Source organism: Melozone crissalis, unplaced genomic scaffold (assembly GCF_028551555.1).
Source record: "Melozone crissalis strain CALT ecotype California unplaced genomic scaffold, PUWL_Pcris_2 ptg000009l_1, whole genome shotgun sequence".
Taxonomy (NCBI): Eukaryota; Metazoa; Chordata; class Aves; order Passeriformes; family Passerellidae; genus Melozone; species Melozone crissalis.
Genome location: NW_026535787.1, coordinates 5307984 through 5327647, shown reverse-complemented (window position 1 = coordinate 5327647; position 19664 = coordinate 5307984). Strand labels below are relative to the sequence as shown.

The window sequence follows — 19664 nt, the reverse complement described above, 5'->3', positions numbered from 1 at the left end:
CATCCTTAACCCGGTCCATCTTTATTTGAATGTAGTTCCCCTACCCCCATGGGAAAGAGAAGCTTTGTCAGGTCACGGTGGCTGCTATAAGTTGGGAGGGGGCGGTTTCTTTGTTTTGTTTTGTTCTTTTAAAATTTCCAGCCAAAACCAAAGATTTCCTAATGATTGTATAAACTCAAAACAAACAAACAAACCAAAGACAAAGGGCGTCTTCAGCACCAAGCCCACCTGTGAGGCCGGCCTGGCCTGGGGCTCCAGAACGGCCCGGGCAGCAACTCCCGGCCCCAGGGTGAGATCTGGGGCACAGGCTGGGAAGGGAGGCCACGGCTTCGCAGGTGGGTTGAGGAGCTGAAGACTTGGGTGCAGGATTGGCTGCTCTGCTGGGTGCTTTAACCCTCTGGGGGCTGGGTGATGTTGATTAATACACGCTGAGGTGCACTTCTGAGCTTCCCCCCCCTTCACTGCTTGGAAGAGGCTGTCCTGTTGTGAGAAATCCCTGAAAGAAGAAGAAGAAGCAGCTTTTCATTTCTCCTCTAGTTCCTTTTTTCTAGATTTCTTTTATTTTTGCAGCACCACTGTGCAACTATGCATTGTATTTCTCAACCTTTTATGCTAGGTAGATGCCTGTGACTTTTTAACTTTTGGGGGGGGATTGCAAATGGAGGAACTTTTTACATGGATCTTTTTAATCTCAGTTGATTGGGGGGTGTTTGGTTCTAGGGTCAGACAAGCTCTATCCCAAAGCAAAATCCAAATGTTAATATTATTAGCCTGATGCAGATACCAAAGATAATTTCTTTCCTGCAGAACCTTAGACTTGTGTATTAAGTACGATTACCCAGCACTTGCATTAGTCTAACCTCAGTAATTCCAAAGCTTAGATGTATATTTTGGTATATTTCTGGGATATTAAAAAATTGTCGTTTAAATTCTTGTTTGTTTCAGTGTAATGCTCTTAAAGTCATAGCATGGAGATAACTGAACTTGTCCTATTCTTAGTAGTTTGAAATAATAGTATTTTTGTATGTTTTGGGTGTGTCTATGTATGTATTAACATAACGGTTTTCACTGCCTAGGTGTTCATAAATAATAATAAAAGAAAAACCAACTACAAAGGGTTTTTAAACTGTACATAATATTCCGTGAGGAATTTCCACCAGACCGCCAATTTGGATTGCATTTTCACTGATGGCCGCTCCCAACTGGGATTCTTTCTTTCTTTTTAAAGAGACAGCATGTTCTTTTGTTTTCCCCCACTGACCTGAGGTTCTTTCTCAGTGCAAAGGGGGTTTCACTGTTTTTAAGGGGTGGGCCAAAGAGGAAGTAGCTCAAATTTTGTTTTAAAAATGTATTTGCAGTGTTAGTTTGAAAACTACCCCTTTGTATGAAGAATTGGGAGTGGGAAACCAAGCCCTTTCTTCTAAATCTGATCATAATTTTCAAAATGAGGATTTGTGAATGTTTGTAGTGTCTGGGCAGTCCTTTTTTGCTTTGTTTTCTAAATAAGACAAGTTTTTGGTCCTAATGGTTTCACTGCTCTGTGCAACTGCCTGCTTACACTGGCTGGGAGGTTTTTTTTTTCCTTGGCCTTCCTCATACACTGCATTTTTACACTTGAGGTCAGCAGAACACTTGAAATCAAGGGCCATTGTGGGAGTACCCTACCCAAACGCAACCCAAGCTTTTCTGGAGACTGAAATGTGAGAGTCCCACACATTTCAAAACCTTGCTGATCACACTAAGGGTGAGGAGGAAGGCGAAATGCTGTCTCTTTAAAGATGTCCTTTATTATTATTATATTATTATTATTATTATTTTCCCAGTGGTTGCCTACAGATAGCTGTAGGCATTGAGAGATTGTGTAGATTACAGTAAATCAGAATGAAAAGGTAGATTTTGTGTAGATGCATTTGTCTGCTGTAATTTTTTATATATATTAAACTTACTGTAATTGTACAGTTCATTTCTGTTGTAAACATCATTAAACCATTTTCCAAGTGTTTTAACATGTATGCACTTGTTTGTAGTTTTTAAATGTGTCAGGGGAGGCTGATTGCCCTTCCCCTGTGCATCAGACTGGGCCAGAAGATTGACCTGGTGCCCTTTGTCTTGTTAAGCTGGAGGAGAGCCTGGGTTTTATGCACTCTGCTTGAAGCTTTTGTTCTAATTCTGTATTTATCAGCTCCTCTCCCAAAAGCAGAAACAGCTTCAGTCGCTTCCTGAAGGCAAAGAGAGGACTCAGCTCAGCCCCACAGGGAGTGGCCCCAAAACCAGCGTTGGATGCTTTTTGAAATCAAGGTATCCATTGAAATATAAAGAGGATAAAGTTGATTTTTTTTATCCCCCCACAAAGAATTTCATTCCTGTTGTTTGGTGGTTGGTATTTCACACTGCTAAAGCATGTGACTTTTACATCTTGCAGATACAGTTATGGTGATTTAAAAAGAGAAAGCTGTTTTCAGCACTCTTTGTTCTTGCGTCAAGTGCTTTGCAGCATAACTTTACTGTAATTTTCAGCTCAGCTGTCTCAGTTATCACCCAGTTCTCTCAATTTTTCTTGTCACTGCAGAGAACAGTAAAGGATCTAGGAATTTTTTTTTTTTGCGAGAAACATTCATTACCACGTCTCAGTTTACTTTTTTTTTTCTTTAATTTATTGCAAATATTCTTTAAAAGCTACAAGCACCTACTGCAGGTACAGTTTTACTGCTTAAAGAAGTAAAACTGCCTTGGAACTTGCATAGCACCCATTTCAGCAAGTTTTTCTGCTGCTAACCCACCCAATCCCTGGAAAGAAGACATAACCTCATTTGGCCAGCACCCAGAACAGCAGCTCTTGTTCCCACAGCCTTCTTCTGTGAGGATTGGTGAGATGGCTTAGTCAGCTCCTGAGTCGAGGTGAAGCACCTCTGATGCTGCTGGGCTGGATTTGTCCTTGCTGAATTCCTCCAGCCTTCCCTGTGCAGCGAGGCACAGGCAAAACTGAGGCTGCAGCAGCAGGAGGTGAGTGTCCCTTTGATACCTGGCTTTGGGGCATTTTCCCAACAGCCCATCCCAGCTTCTGGGATGTGTGTAGGAGCTCCAGCTGGAATCCTGTCCTCCTCAGCTTCCCTGGGAGATGGTGCTGCTGGGTGCAGGCTGGTGCAGACAGGCTGAATACCTCAGGTAAGGAGCTCGTGCCACTCCCACTGCTGCTCCCTACACACACACACGGGACTGTGGCACTGTTTTATTAATTCATCAAAAACACATGACACTATTGAGCTGGTACCTCCTTGGAGTGATGCCTGCACCTTTTAGAGGCAGCCTCATAAGAGACTGGGCTGGAAACTGCATTTATGTTGGCTCTTGTACAGTTTGTTGTCTGGAAGTGATAATAGGGGAACCCATCTCCTAGTTTTCTTTGTTTTTCTGCCTTCAGAGGAGTCTCTCACTCAGCTTACCTGGCTCATATTTATGGATGAGTGGCAGTGCTATTGCTTGATCTTTTTTTGGATATTGGTGCTTATTTTCTTCCTACTGGAAGGTTGGCATTCAGCCTCTCTGCTTCACTATGGTAACATCATGTCACTCTTTATAATTAAAGAAAAAAGTTGCCCTCCACTGAAGCAGTTTTTTAAAGGCAAATTTAAAGCAAAAAGGGTGAAATAGTCTTAAGATAAATACTACAGGAAGTAAATACAGTAAATCTTTGCAAATTATTTGAATGCACTAAAGCCATAATTCCATGTCTTAATACTCTGGAAGACAAGGAAGACCTATGGAAATAGCTGTGATTGTTCGAAGGTGTGGTCTGGTCCCCACAACACAAACCTGACCAAAAAAAAAAAAAAAGCCTAATACCCCCTATAATTGGAAACAACTTTACAGATATGTACATTCTAATAGCAGAAGCAGTTACATAATTCAGGAGCAGAGAGAGAAGGAAAGGCCAGGTCCAGGTTCTGTGCACCAACCCCAGGAGGTTCTTGCACACAGGAAACACACAGTGCTTGTGCTGGATGAAAAAGGCTTTCCCCCCTCTCCTCCCCAAAGCAGGTGGGCATCTCTCACTCCTGCCCATCCCCTCTGAGGCTCCCACCTAGCGAGGGGGCAAAGGCTGCATTTGGAGAGCATCATAAGTGTCCTTGGTTGCTGCACTGAGCCCCTGGAAAAGAGAAAACCAGAGAAACAGGTGAGGGATGAGTGTGAGTGGTTGCTTACTTCTTCCCGGCTGACTGGCAGGGGCTCACTCAGGAGCAGGAGTCTGATCTTTTTCCCTCTACAGAGGTTTTTACTCCTGAGTGATTCTTTAGTCTTTGTGTGGTACAAATAGCTATTACTTACCTGAAAGCAAGGTACATCCTGAATAATGGTTATGAAAATATGATTACAGCAAATGATCCTAACTGGTTCTGCAGATCTTTGGAGTACATTTTATTTGTGTATTATTAAGAGCTAACTGATGCTAAAATGAGCATCAATAATTAAATGAACAGACATAAAATCATCATAAAATCCCTTCTCTGTGCCTCCCTGACATTGCCATTGGATATCCAACCACAGGTGAGGGGAGCAGCTGTGGGAGGTGGTGCTTACCTGGTAGAGACCTTCATTGCCTTTGCCTCGCCGCCTCTGCTGCTTTGGGAAAATAAAACAAGCACAGACTGATTAATGGGTGCTTTCCTGATTATGCAAAAAGAAAGAAGCCTCTGAGCTCCCCCATGCTGTGCTGAGGGTGTCCAGGATGTACCAGCTGTGCATGGGCTGGGCTCTGCTCTGCACAGGAAAGCACCTGAGAGGTCTGGACCAGCCCTGACATGCTGCTAGGGCTGTTTAGGAGAAAATAGAGAGGATAGGAAATAAAAACAAATTGTTTTCATTGGCTGACATATTTTCCTGTCATACTGTTAGAATGTTGCTATTTCTTTGATTCACTGTATGTATAGAGATTTGGCAGCATTTCTGTAGACACTATTTAGTATTAGATTGTATCACAAATGTGTCAAGGAGTAGTGCTTGTTACAGTTAAAATTGCAGCAAGCTATTAAATGATCATATATTTATGTGAGTGGGACAAGGGCTTTGGTGTTCTTGTCCCTCCAGAAACAGAAACATTCAAAAAACACGGTGCAACTTTATAACCCCATAGCTCATAGACGCAGCTTGACTCTGACAGAGGAGCATTAGAATAAAAAAGGGGAAAATACTAAATGTTGGTGTTGCTTCAGCATTTCTCAACACTAAACTTTGTTTTGAAATGCTCCTTTTTTCATGTGTCAGAAGGAAATGAAAGGTTATATATATATATATATATATATATATATATATATATATGACACTTTGACATAAAATAGAACCTGTGTAGGTCAGAGCAATTTTTCATTTTGCCATGAACAAGTGTCCCCAGATGGTTTGTTTTTGACAGAAGCCCTCCTCCCCCAGCAGTGTGTGCACAGAGCTAAAAGCTCTCCCTCTGCTGTGACTGATGTGTGCCTTCTTAAGCATTTGAGAGCAGAGCCGTGGGAAGGAGGACATTTCCCCTGTTCCTTGTCTGAGGTCAGGCACAAGGAGGGGCTGGCACTTGCTCTCCTGATCCTGGAATACCAGCCAGCCTCAGCAGCCCATGGAGGGGAAACCATAAACCTGCAGCTCTGAGCTGCTCTGGAGAAACATGCCCCAAAATCTTCCAGTGCTGCTGGACCATTGCAGCATTTGACACCAGACCTTTCTTCAGCCCCTCCAGCCAGGGCAGCTTTTAGGGGTTTTCTGGCCAAAAGCTGAAATGTTTTCTGTTGCCATGTTTTCAGTAGGAAGGAAAGTAAGACTCACCTCTCCCTTCATTCCAATCTCACTGTACGCCTCACCCATCTTGTCCTTCTGCAGTGACTGCAGGCAGAGAGGGGGGAAAAGAGTCAGTGTGACAATGGAAAAGCCAAGGCTACCCCTGGGTAGCCACATTCAAAACCAGCTGAACTCAGAGTGTCTCATTCAATAGCAGTAAAGGTCTTGGAAACAAGCTCATTTCTCAAGCACCAAAGACCCAAGTTAAGACATGAGAATCAACTTTCCTGTGTCTGTGCTTTGGAGCATAGACCACACATTTAGCCAGAGTCAAATCAATTCCATCAAGAGGTTCCTAAGCAGCCCCTCTTTGATGCCCTGGTATTTGGCCTTTGCCAGAGAGCAGGCACAGGGGCTGGAGATGCACAGGAATACCTGGAAATGCACAGGAAATACTGCAGCAGCAATCACATGGGGTCAAGGTTGGTTAGTCACTAGCATTAGGCATTAGCAGGTATCTTGCTCCAAGTTCTTTTCCACACCTCCCCAGTGTTTCTCTCCTGTCACTCGGAAGCGAGCAGAAATTTTCTAGCCAAGACAGAGGGTCTGCTGGGAAGAGTTGGGTGGAATGGAAGAGAAGTCTTGAAAAGCAGCTGTTGGGTTTTCAACCAGAGCTGAAATTGGGTGGCAGGGGGGAAAGTCTCCTATGAAACAGAATCTCCTGTTCCCAGCCATCCCTCCCTCTGTGCTCCCTCCAGAGTGCTCTACTCACAGTGTAGACAGTGTCCTGAGGGTTCTTTCTCCTCTGCTGTAAAACAGAAGAAAGAAGTTGCCCATACATTGCACTACCAGCATCCCTCAGCACCTTGTATGTGATTATGCATTTGCTGCATGGCACAGCTGCAGCTCTGTGGACCTTCCCTGCCCATTCCAGTCCATCCTGCCTCCACTCATAAGGCTCTGTTCAGACAACTTGTTCTGGGGGAAATTAATTTCACTTTAGCAATTGGTAGAACTTAATTCTTCTCTGCTCAGCCACTACAGCTGTCACCTGCTGATGCAGGAGGTTTTCCCTCCCTTTTCCTTTGAAAGCGATGGGCCGTGCAGCAAGCACAAAGAGTTGTTTTGGCTGCTGCTGTGCTTTGTGGGCGCTTGTTTGATGGCATCAGAGCAGCGAGCTCTGTGAAACACCCACCGCTGCCGGGCCTCCTCCGCATCCGCCGCGGGCCCGGGTGTCACTTCCCACCCCGCTGGCTGCGAGCTCCGGCCCGGCGAGGGGCAGACATCAAAGGGGAGGGGGAGCTTCGCTGCTGCCGCCCGGGTTACGACGCAGATCGCGTCGTTCCCTGCCCAGGAAGGCGCTGGGGTGGCTGGCTGTGTGAGCGGCGCCGTGACACGGCGTGGGAGGAGGCACCAGATCAAAGGACAGAGGCGCACATGTGCCTGGAGGTTACCTGGTGTCTCCCGCCCAGCTCGGGGTCTGCTCCTCGCTTTCCTCCCAGGACATCGTAATCGTCTCTGTGCCCGCGGGAGAGTTTCTGAAACGGGAGAGAGAAAGCGCTGCGTGGACACCGTGATCATGAGATAAGAACAGATCTTAGAAAAGAAAGGGAGCCCAGCTCAGCTCACAAGGACTATCACTGAACTAGAAATTCTTTATACTCCCTAATGCAACTGTCAACAAAAATGTCTACATTTAAGCCATGGGAATGACACAAAGCTGCAAGCTGTTGCATCAAGGACCTTTCCTAAGTGGAAATGAGCTGAAAACCAGAGAGCATGAGGGGGAGGGACTCTGACTTTCACACTTTCTTTCCCATTGGAGAGTGAAGAGCCACGAGCTTCATTTTTCTTGCAGAGCTGCTCATCTAAATTTGCATTAAGGAGCTACAGAAATTTTATGCCCAACACAGTTCTTAGCCGGAAAAGGTTACCTTGGACAAGGGCAAAGGAGAGATTTCAGGTCAAAATAACACAGCTGACAGAGCACTACTTGAAAGGTGATGGGCTACACTTAAACTCAAAAGAAATTGCATTAGTGTTCAGACATTGCAGAGTTAAACAGAACTCATTACAGGATGTGGCTATGGTCAAAAGCGTGAGAAAAAAAATTAAAAGACATCTAGACATAGCAAAAATAGTTAGAGTTTAATGCTGCCATGAGTGGGCAATTTAGTGAGGAGGCTCAGGCAGGATCTTGTCTCTGTCCTCTTTCACTGTCTTGGTCAGGGCACAGGGCAAGGCACTTCTCTGGTATGATCTGGCACAGCAGGACTTGCTGTGGGACAACAGGAAAGCTTGGGAATGGAGGCACAGGGGCTGTGGTGGCTCAGGCCCCACACACTTGAGAGTGCACGAGCTGCAGGTGCAAAGGCAGCTCCACAGCATCCCTTGGCATTTGCCCTTGGCCCAGCCCACATCAAACAGCAACAGGGGCAGTGCCTGCACACACACCCAGAGCTCTCACAAACCTGTTTGTTCCATGGGGCAGCACAGCAAACAGCCTGGGCTCCTGCCAACCTAGGGCTCGGTGGGCCAAATCAGGAACCCAATCAACAGCCCAGGGAGCTCTCCAGCATCTGGCCAGAGTGGTGACACCACAAGCTGTCCCTGTGAGGTTTTACCTTTCCTCCCTGCAGTTGCCATGCTGCACACATCTACAGCCTTGCTCATCAGCTGGCTCATCCAAAGCTTTTGTGACCAGCAGCCAGTTCAGTGTCCCTGTGCCCCAAAGGTCTGTCTGGATGGTGGATTGGGGAACAAGGAGCAGCAGTTACTCACGTTGTACACGTCATCCTGGCCTGCTCGCAGCTGGGGTTCAGAGGCCTGGCTGAGCTGCAAGAGAGACCATAGAAACCATTCCATGAGCAGAGACACAGTCCCTTCATTCCCTCTCTCCTGCCAGTTACCCTCATCAGAAACAGGGCAACCCACAAGCAGCTCCCTGTGTGGCTACAGGCAGTGCAAATCCCTGCTGCAGCAGCACTTTTATCCACACAGCAGCCTGCCCTCAGCAGCCAAGTCATTTTATTTCACATAACACCAGCTCACAAACTTCTGAGTTTGTTCCCTACACACCTGCCCTCCTCAGATTTTGTCTCTCCATTCTCTTCCTGTCCTAATCTTGTGCCTCCCTGAGACTTTGGCTCTCCAGCTGCCTGCAAAGCTGTTGGGCTTCCTGCAGGGAATCCCTGCACCCCTCAGGAGCAGCACTTGGCATGCAGGACTCTGGTGCCACCCCAATAAGTTGATGTGAGTGGCAGTTAGCAAAGAGGTGAAGTATTATCCCTTTTGTAGCTGCTCTTTGGCTCAGCTGTTCACAATACTTATGAGAAATCAACTGCTAAGCCAAAACTCCTGGTAAAGAGGGGCAGTTTTGGATCAATGAGAGCAGCTGCTTTGTATTGTAGTGTTTAAACAAAAGCCCTGTCAAACTACATTCTGTATTGATTTACTCTTTTTGAGTTATTATCACATCCAATTCTTTATTAAAAGTAACCTTCTAGCTCAGTCTATATTTAGGCATAGAACCATGTCTGTAACAATTACACAAGTCCTCTCCTGTGGTTGGGTTGTTGCATCATCACACTCATAGTATCAAAGATGTCTGAATTGTTGAGACATTTTAGTACATCCTTCACAAGCTTGCCATTTTCCCTGTATGTTCTGTGCATCCTTCCTCTCTTTCCAATGACAAAGCAGGAGAAAAAAATCCACATTACTCCTGATCAGTCACTTCCCATCTACAAAATCCAGAATCTCTGATGTATCCGTAAGTGTAACATCTAAACAGTCTCATATACTCTTTGGAAAGAACTGCTTTAGGTTGCTCAAGTAGACACCAAAAACAGAGGGGAAAAAAATAAAGAAAAAGAGAGAAAGAAAGCAAAAGAATAGAAAGGTCTCATTCCAAGAGATGGTTCCCCTCCACTCCCACTTTCCAGCCCAGCTTACACCACCAAATCCAAATGCATCTGTGTTGGGTTAGACTGACCTTTGCCTTCACAAAAAGGGCTGTCATGACCACTGCATAAATGAAGAGGAATCCATCCAGCATGTAGCAGAGCCTGGGATCTGTGAGGCCAAGAACTGATGCAGCATCTGCAGAAAAAGATCAGACACATCAGCAAACAAAGTCATTTGAGTCACTGGGTGCTTGGCAGCATAAATGGGGCAGTGCTGCCAAGCACTCCATGGAAAAATAATAGCCAGTGTGAGAGAAACACTGCCCCTTGGCAAAGGAGATGGAATTCTGAATAGAAGAATTATAGGATTAATCTGGTCAAAAAGGAAAATGGCAAGTCAAGCCTTCTCTCTGAACAGGTTCAGTTAAGCCAGACTGTCAGGATCTCAGCCAGCTGAGAGTACCTCCATGGACAGAAATATTTGCAAGCTCCTCCAACCAACACAGGACCAGTTTATTTTCTGGGAAAACCCAGCAGCATCTCCTGAAGGGATTCATGGCTGGGCCTGGTTAAGGCTTCCTTCATCAAGTGTGTGTGAGATAATACATTGTTTGGACAAAGTTTTAGGGGAGGGCTTCTCAATTCTGCACTAAATGTAAAGAAAGATTGACACCATCACGTTCAGTGCTCCAAAAGTAACTTGAGCCCATTGCCCCTCATATTTTCCATGTGACTCCTAAAAAGGGAGTCTCCATCTTTTCAGCCACCATTTAAATATTTATACACTGACCACGTCCAATCTTAATCCAACCTTAAGATTGTTGGGTTTCAGCAGATAAAGCTGATAAAACTGCCCCTGTATCAGCTAATAATGATGTAGAAAGTTCACAAAGTATAACTAAAAAAATCAAAGGCTAAGTAACCATAGATCCAATATACAGCTCCATGTCCATCCCCCAAGGAAAAGCTTGTATTACACAGTTATATAAAAAAAGCAAAGAAACAAACACTTTAAAATTAATCTGACTTGTGCTTTTTGCAGATTTGGAGTGAGTTCAAAAGAGAAAGACAAAAATTATCAATAACCTGAAAAGCCCTTTGATGAAGATAAACAATCTCTGTTCCCTCTGACAGCCTCACACACCCAGAAAAAATACCACAGAGTAGATTTGTTTGTTTGTCTGAACTAGGAGCCTGCATTCATTTTTTCTCTAAATCATGCATTTAGAAACAAATCCATGGATATAAATTGAGATCCCAGAAGGTTTTCCTTCTTTTCCCACTTTTTCTGTCATTTAAAAAATATGGTTCAAGCACTTTATGAAAAATACCCTTCACCACATTTCCTCAGGACTATAAAATTTCATTTATATGGGGTAAACAGAGACAGAGAGATTACATTATTTTCCCAACATTGTATATAAAACCAACAAACGAGCTGAGATTGCCTTCCCAGAGATTTTCTTCTAAACAGTTCACAGGACTATATTTTACACCAGCCTGGAGACATCTGAGATGCTGCTGAAGGCAGCATTTTTGTGTACTCTTTGGGTATCCTGGCCCTGAATCCTTCTTTTTGTACCAAAGCCAGGCATATTCACACAATCCTCTCAAGTCCAATATTTCTCCAGCACTAATAAAGTCCCCAAACCAGGAGGAGACAAAGCCGGAGACATAGAGGAATATGGAGATGTCAAGAGTGCAGGGGATTTAGCTGTGGCCCTGTGCCAACCATTGTCAACCTTGGCTGACTCTGCAGAGCCAACCAAGTGCCCACACAGTGCTTATGTGGGGCTCCAGCATCCCAGGCAATGGATTAAAGCTGTTCAGTGAGGGAAGGCCTGCTGCTCTGCCTGTGTTTGTCCCTGGAAAAACATGTTTTGAGACTATGACAAAGTCCAGTGTTTTGGAAAAAACCCAATTAAATGGATAGAATTATCAGGGTAGGAAAAGAACTCCGATATCAAGTTCAACCTTCAGCCAAATACCACCATGCCCACTAAAGCATATTGTGAGGTGTCACATCTATTGATTTTTTTAACATTTCCAGGGATGATGACTCCACCATTTCCCTGGGGAGCTTGTTGCAATGCTTAACTCCTCTTTCAGTGCAGAAAAATTTCCTCATATCCAATCTGGTGCAGTTTGAAGCTACTTGCCCTTGTCCTGTCTGTTAGGTTGTGTTATTTCCTTCCTTAATATGTTTGATTTCTGTATTCTTAAACAAAGCAAAATGCACAAAGCACTTTCTAAATAATAACCTTTGAAAATAATAACCAGGGTTCTGGACTAGAAAGTGAGAAAAAGGCAGAAGGTAGAAAGCCTATTGAAAGAAAGGTCAAAGAGATAGGAAGCACAATGAACAAGTGGCAGTTGAAACAGTTACCATCCATTCAGGTGAACGGGACCAGTTTGGGTTTTTACATCACTAGAGGAGGGGTTCCTGGCTCTTCAAAACACAAGGCCAGTCCTTTAGGCACCACCAAAATGTGCTTTGTGTCCCTCATCAGCCATGGTCTGGGGCTGAGGCCAAGGTCACAGCAGATGAACTGATGATGGGAGCTGGGCAGAGCAAAACCTGCCAGGCCGGAGGGAGCAGCCACACTCAGCTGTCTCACACAGAGCAAAGCACAAACAGCAAATATTTCACTGATGATTCCCACTCTGTTAACCTCACAGTGCCTTTCCAATACTCACATACCAGAACTGAGAGGAGACAGTCACTGAGTAGAGCACTACCCAGGTTTCCAGCCCTCCTCAATCCCAATTGCCTACACCTGGAGCTCTGTCAGCACCTGTGCTTCTGCCCCTGAGAACTTTCTTCCCAGCACCTCCTCCTTCCAAAGCCTGGATTTTGTTCTCCCCTTTTCTCCTCTGTGCCTGGGCACTCTCTCCTGCTGCTGCAGGTCCCTGCACTCCCGCATCTGGACGTGAGGCTGGCGTCTCCCCAAAGCAGCTCTGCAACAACCCCCTGTGGCCTTTTACTTTCTGAAGCACGGGTGAAGAAAAAAGAAAAAAAGAAAGGAAGAAAAAAGGCAATTGAGAAGTGCTGCGGACAGCAAGTGAGAAAAAGGCAGTGGTGAGAGGCCGAGAGCAGCCCCAGGGCCCGGCAGAGGAAGCCTGGGGCCGGCAGGGAGGCTGCACTGCGGCGCCCGCCTCGAGAGCCCTGCGTGGTTTCACAGCTTCAAACCCCGGCACAGGCCCAGCTCCAGCTCTCCTGCACAGGGCAGCAAACTCAGCTTCAGCCTCCTGCCTACACTGCCTGCTGCTCCAGTCCTGGAGAGACACAGGAGTCCCAGAACCACATCCAGACACTGCTCCAAATCATGACATGAGGGAGGGAGGCTGCACCCCAAAGCTGGCTGGGGTCCAATCCACAGAGCTGGCCCAGTGCAGCCAGTACCAATGGGGACCAGCTGAACTGAATCACTGGAACGTGGCCTGGGCCCTTGAAGTGTGCCAGAACATTTCTTTTTAATAGGATTTTCCTCATCCAATGTTTTTAGTGTGCATCTGGATTGGGTTAGACCATGATTCCTGATAATAGTTTGAGAAATACAGACCGTAAAAGCTGAATTACTTGTAAATCCAGATCACATCTGTCTACCATAAATTTTTTTCTCTCCCATGGGCCTTATTCAGTGATTCATTTAAGGATTTTACTTTTAGGGGTTACCAAAATTCAGTAACACAGCTGTAAATGAAGCGTTTTATCTTCCTGGAAACCGAGTTTCTCAGTGAAGCCCAGGAAAACCAATCCCAGCACAAGAGATTTATTGATGCAACTGTGGTTACATACAAAGGTGTTTAAAGGCAGATCCTGCAGGGCCTTCTCCCAACAGCCCAGAGCTGCCAGAGCTGCTTGCTGGGCAGCTTTTCTCAGACGCCACCATCTTCCACTGACAGCGAGCCCTGTGACTCTGGATGATGCTGGGTGTGATGGTCTTGCCTCACTGCTGCTATCTGAGAGCAAAATTCTGAACCCAAGAGAGCTCCCTGGGCTCAGAGGAGAGAGATGAGTACCCTGCATGGTGCTTCACTTCAAGTGTACACAGGCCTGCAGCTGAAAGGACAGCCCAGACTAAATGCCTACAAGTTAGCCAGCTAAAATTATTACAGATAATCCTGTTCATGAAGAATGTATCTATCTTATATTTATAGTTTTCTATGGGTTTTACTCATAGATAGAAACAACAAACAAACCTGTGACCCTTCAGGGATGAAGAAGCAGAGGCCAAATTCTCCTTCACTTGCAGAAGGCAGAGGCTCAATTAATTTGTCATCAATATTCCATCACATATTTGTGAAACACAGCATGGCCCAAAGCAAAGCTGTGCCCTTCAAGTTCAGCATTAGAGTTCGTTGTTGTTGTTGGAGGAAACTGCTGATACGATCAGGATTCAGGTTACAAGACCAAATGTTGGGCAGCCCAAATAATTACATTTAAAAAGGAAAGTATTTTAGGCCATTAGCTTCCAATTTTTTACACCAATGAATTTTAGCCCTATGGAAAGTCAAGGTAAAGCGCTTTAGGATTCCTGTGAGCCCTTCCTACTCCTTTTACAATCCCTTCCAGGGAGGCACTAACAAAAAGTTCAAATCATTCAAGTTTCCCTCTGATTTGTTTGGAAGAAATAGAGTCAAAAGAAGGAAAATATAATGCCACATGGGGTTAAACGTTGTTCCTTCCCATGGCAAAGGGTTTGGAACTAGATGATCTTAAAGGTCCTTTGCAAGCCAAATTTTTCTATGATTTTATGATCTTCTAGCACATCATGGAATAAAGACTCTAATAAAAAAGTCCAGGGTACTGTAATAGGAGCAAGACAAGTATATCTCCAGCTGCTGTTTGATATGTGGGAAGAGGAAACCTATCTACCTTTTCAGTCTGAAGGTGGAGAAGATTAACTTTGAATATATAATTAAACAAGGCAGCCTTTCACCCTCCAAATCCTTCCAGAGCCTCGTCAGAAACAGAAAGGAGGGGAGTGCCTTGCTCATCTCTGGAAGGGGACTCCTTGCTTCATCAAAACAGTCAGTCATTCTCAGAAAAAGCAACTGCTTTCACTTCTCACTTGAGCAAGGCCTCGGTGCAAAGGGCTTTCCTGAAGCAAGCCTGGTGTTGCCTCCTAGAGACAGCAAACCGTGCACAGGGCAGCTGCAGACGTGGATATCCAACAAGCTGCAAGCTCTGCAGCTCTGTCAGCTTTTGTAGGGGGTTTAGATTAGGCACAAGTGCTTTTACTACACCCATCTTCATCAGGGACAGCAAAAGTTTAATCCAGTTAATGCAAAAGGTGTTCCCTGCTGTAAATTTTCTAGTGTTTAATTCAATCTGGTGTTGAGTGTACGAAGAGGCAAGAATTATTATTCAAATGCTGCTAGGTCACTTAGCCTTTCCCTTGCCCTACCAACTCTGCCCCGCAGCAGTAACTCACTCCAGAGTGATTTACTATCAGGTGGCCTTTTCATTCCAGCTCCCACAACCCTGCGCACATGATGGAGGACCACATAAGAGAATTGAGCCTCCTTGTCCCCCTGGGAATCCCAAAGAGACTTCACAGCTGCAAGGCTGGAGGAAGAGACCCCGAGCCAGGCACAAGATGCTGCTGGTCACAATCAGATGCGTTCCTCTGTTCAGTGAGCACATCTCAGAGTGGCAGACATTTCCCTAAGTACTGTAAATTGGCATTTTTAAGTTAGACTTTACAGCTAGCTCATGGCTCCAGTAATCAAATCTACTGATACCAAGAAGAACAATTCCCAAACAGGAGATTTATTCCCACACGCTTTTATTTTTATTTTATAGTTTCAAACTTCCAAAAGTCATTAAGCCCAGGTGGGCTGTCCCACCTGGTGGGAAATGGTGGGAACTAAATGCAGAGATGCACAGGCCCAGCAAGAGCCTCACCAGGACTGGTGTCCAGCCTGAGCTTGATTTCAACTGCCTTGATTTGCTGCGAGCAGAACAGTAAAAAATCCCTCTCAAGAACACAAGCTAAGGGTGGAGGTGCTGGAGGGAGAATTGCAGCTACAAGGAGGCCATTTACAGAGAGCAGTCAGCCCATGAGCCATTCCTTCCCCTGCAGCCAACATGCACCAAAGCTGGGACAGTGACAGGAGCCATCCCTCAAGTATGCTCAAAGCCATGCCTGGACACTCATCACTGCTAATCCTACTGGAATCTCAGCAGGGTTTTTTTTTTTCCTTTATCTGGGATCAATTTTCACCTGAACTCACTGACAGTGCCAGATCTAACCAGTGCCAAAAGAGCCAGAGTAAGGAAGGACACCAAACACCCAGCAATGAAACCATCCACTTTTCTAGGTTAAGTTCATAGGAACACTTTTCAAAACCCAAGTAGCTGTCACTCAAGTCTTACAAAACATTTCTCATATTTTTTTCAGCAGATAAATGACTGAATCACAGGGCAGGCAGACATACAAGGTGGGAAAATGGTGGGAAGGCTGCAAGATTTACTTTAGCAGGACAACTAGGAGCAGACTGTTTTAAGGCTAGCAAAGCATCAAGATGTTTTCACTGCAACATCCACTTGCAACAAAGCTTCTGAGGGTGAAGAAATTCCTGGTGAAGCTTGGTGCCAAGGAGGGAAATGGTTAAATCATCTGCAGATGCAGTGGGCAGGAAGGAGGTTGCACCAACGGCTGAGGCTCTAACCCCTGCAGGAGCTGCACACACTGGGAGGGAGAGGTTTCAGAGCAGTGCCCTGCCACTGACCCACTTAGTGCACAATGTTTGTGTCATGTCCTGCCCCTGCCTGAGGATGCACAGGCCAAAAAACCTCCCCTGTGCAACGGCAAGTTATGTACAGAGTAGAGAGAAAGGCTGATTAAAGATTTGGGTTCATATTAGTTCCCTGCATAGTTTTCCTGCAGCATTGCTCAACAAAACTTAGCAATAATATTAAGACCACTGGGGGATATTTCTCTCTGAAAGGAGCACATGAAGTGTTTCAGAGGCCTCATAAAAAAGAGCCAATGGATGAGCTCTCACAAAATGGAAATATCACAACAAACTTTGCCTGGGTCCTCGATGGACTCCTTCAGCGAAGGGGCTCAAACAAACCCAACTCTTTGGAGTCACACATTCCACTTGGGAAAAAAAATAAAAAAGGAATTGCTTCTTCCACCTGTGAAATGCCCTTCCTATGATTTGGGAGCATTCACATTTCCATATCATCCAGCAACTATGCAGCTAAAATTTGATGGCAGAGCGAAGCGCTGCTGAAGAGAAAGGGCTCTGTCATGGATCTGCAAGTGGGGCAGGGATTCATTTATCCCTGTTAACACCTCACTGCTGAGGCTGTGCTCCTCTCTCAGGTGACAAAACTGTGGCTGGTACATCTCCACTGCTGCATTTTGTTAAGAGACACCTGAGGGACTACACCCAACTTTAGAAAACCTTATCTCAGAGGGCATTACAGGATAAGGGGAAAGCAAAGTGCTGTATTTTGAAACACACCTCACACATAGGTGGGAAATGGCAAGAATGAAGAGCTTATATATAAATTTTGACTGGAATAAAGACTGTTAGAAAGCAATACATTCTGGTGTGGGGTGGGAGAAATAGGAAGAAAGAATTTCCTTATCATTAATGACTTTATGTAACACCTTTATTTCACTAACTATAAGATAAAACTAATGCATTAGCTGTCAAAAATACTGAAGTGCTATCAAAAGCTCAGGCACTGGAAGCTGGTACCTACTTAATTCCTTCTCTGTGGAAACAGACTTGTAGGGAAAAAAATCCAAAAACCCAAGGAAGAGGACACCAATCTCTCATCACAAAGAAAATTTCCTGTTTATTTATACTATAAGTTCAAACCATTCTTTGGCAGTATTTGGAACTCAGATGAAGTAATTATGATTTACCCATTGCGTGCAACTAATATTAAAATTTGTCAAGTTAATTCCAGTAATTACCTGGGAATACACTGAAAATCTGGAAAGGTGAGCTACCATGAGTAATTTAAATTAATTTCATCCACAGCACTAAATTTACTCTATTGGTTTTTATTCAAGATTTTTTGTTAAAAGATTTTCCAGAAATTTAGCAAACAGAAATGCTATTCTGTTGCTTATGACTAGATTTAGTTTAGTTTTGTTTTCCTGGAGTGGTGGCACAGCCATTTCAGAGGATTTAGATCCCTTGTATTTATTCTTTCCATCTTAACATAGACAAGCAGCTCTCAGCCACTTACCAGATGTATTTTACAGAATAATTCTGTTCATACCTTCAGGTTTCAGAGCACCTATCTGCAGCAGCCACTTGAGATGGGATATTATGTTGTCTCTGATTTTTCTCATTCCAACTAATTTTGTAAGTGTAGAATCAAGCACTTGTACTGCCACTGCATTCATCTAATTGCTTGTCAGCCTCATAAAACATATTCCTTTTAAGATCTTTAATGCTGCTTCTAAAATGGATGAAAATTTTGAAATTATGTTTACTTTAAACCGCCCCTCTCTCCCACAAAAAGCCAGATTGGGAAGCCTCTGGGATGTGGAGAGAGAGATAAAAAGGCTGTGTAGAAACTGTATTTGTTTGCTTTCTGTGTGCAGCTGAGATGGATTTAGAATGCAAAGGAAATTTATATGAGCTCCATTTTTCATAGCACTGGGAGCTTAGGTCAGCTTTATTGAAAGCACAGTTTGGGAAAGTGCAGTCACAGAACTGCTGGATGGAGTGAAAAATTGCCAAATGATCAAATGCCCACAGAAAATAAATTTTCTCCTAAAAGGATCCTTAGTGTTTAATTTACTTTTTGTACTCTGTAAGAAAAATCTTTCTTCTACTTCTATCCATTACAAGTTTTTCTTGCACAGAATCCTTTATTGTGTATCGCACTATCTAAAATACCTAACAAAAAACGGGGTAGCCAGAAAATGCATGGGCTTGTAGAGGACAAAACACTGTCCTCCCTTAATACAAATGCTTTTCTGAGATTGGTTGTGATGAATCCATTGTTCATTCACATCTGGACTTGGTGTGTATTCCTGATAGGACAGAGGGGAGGAGGGAAGGTACCAGGGACCCTGTTTGAGGTGCTTTGCTGTGGCCTCATCTGTGCCGCCAGGAGTTTCTGCCATGTGCAAGCCTGGAATTAATCCCATAAGCAAAGTGTTATCCCACAGAATTAGCCATTAGATGTGCATTAATTATTTCAATCTACCCCCTGAATTCCATTTGGAGATGCTGCCCTGTTCTTACAGACAAAAAAAGGTGAAGCTGTGGGAGCCAATAGCACCGACGAGGATTGTGCTGGGGTTTATCGCATCCAAACGGAGGAAGAAACTCAAGTGAAGGTAAAATGTCCTGGTTTTCTTCCCAGTAAAGAGCAGATTCCAAAATGGGTGGATTCATTCCCCACACCACTGATTTCAAATTAGCAAAGGCCATTTAATTCAATGAAAACGGGTTTAGCCACAGAGCAGACACGCACACCTTCAAAGATGCACAAGAAACAGGCAGTGTGCATCTATAATTCAAATATAAACACAAATGTTTTTCTAGCACACTCCATTTCATTATACAAAAAATATTTACTCAATCTAACAAATTTAAATTTGGAGAGTATACTCTACACAACTTTTATCTGGAAAATAAACTTTTTCATTACTCTTTAAATTCTCTGTATTCTACTCTGATTTCAGAGTAACCTGACAGTTTGTTCTTCTGCAATTGATTTTCACATGCCTACACATTAGAAGTCAGGGAAAAAAAAGGAAAAAATTGCCTCTGAACCCTTTAATTTAAAAGTATTCTTTTTCTAGAAATATATCCTAAAGCTGTATTTCTGTTTTATCAACAAAAATTATCAGTGGTTTACTCCAAGTCCATTGCAAGAACTACATTAGATTTACTACAAGGCAAAAGAGCAGGAAGGACTGGATGGTTCAGCTCATTGCACAGCACCAAATATACATATTTAATTCTCCAAACATTTCTGCATTTCCACTGAAAAAGAGCACAGCA

General features: G+C 44.2%; 1 protein-coding gene across 1 annotated transcript in view; it reads right to left on the bottom strand.

Annotated features, from left to right (window-relative positions):
- Positions 1-4081: 4081 nt before the first annotated feature.
- CD247 (CD247 molecule) overlaps positions 4082-19664 on the bottom strand; it is a 45415-nt gene continuing 29832 nt past the window's right edge. The window contains exons 2-8 of the mRNA XM_054270467.1: positions 9758-9864; positions 8545-8598; positions 7218-7301; positions 6536-6571; positions 5812-5868; positions 4579-4620; positions 4082-4147 (exon numbers count right to left, since the gene is read on the bottom strand). Coding sequence (XP_054126442.1) covers positions 4082-4147; positions 4579-4620; positions 5812-5868; positions 6536-6571; positions 7218-7301; positions 8545-8598; positions 9758-9864 — 446 coding nt within the window. The remainder of the gene's footprint in view (positions 4148-4578; positions 4621-5811; positions 5869-6535; positions 6572-7217; positions 7302-8544; positions 8599-9757; positions 9865-19664) is intronic.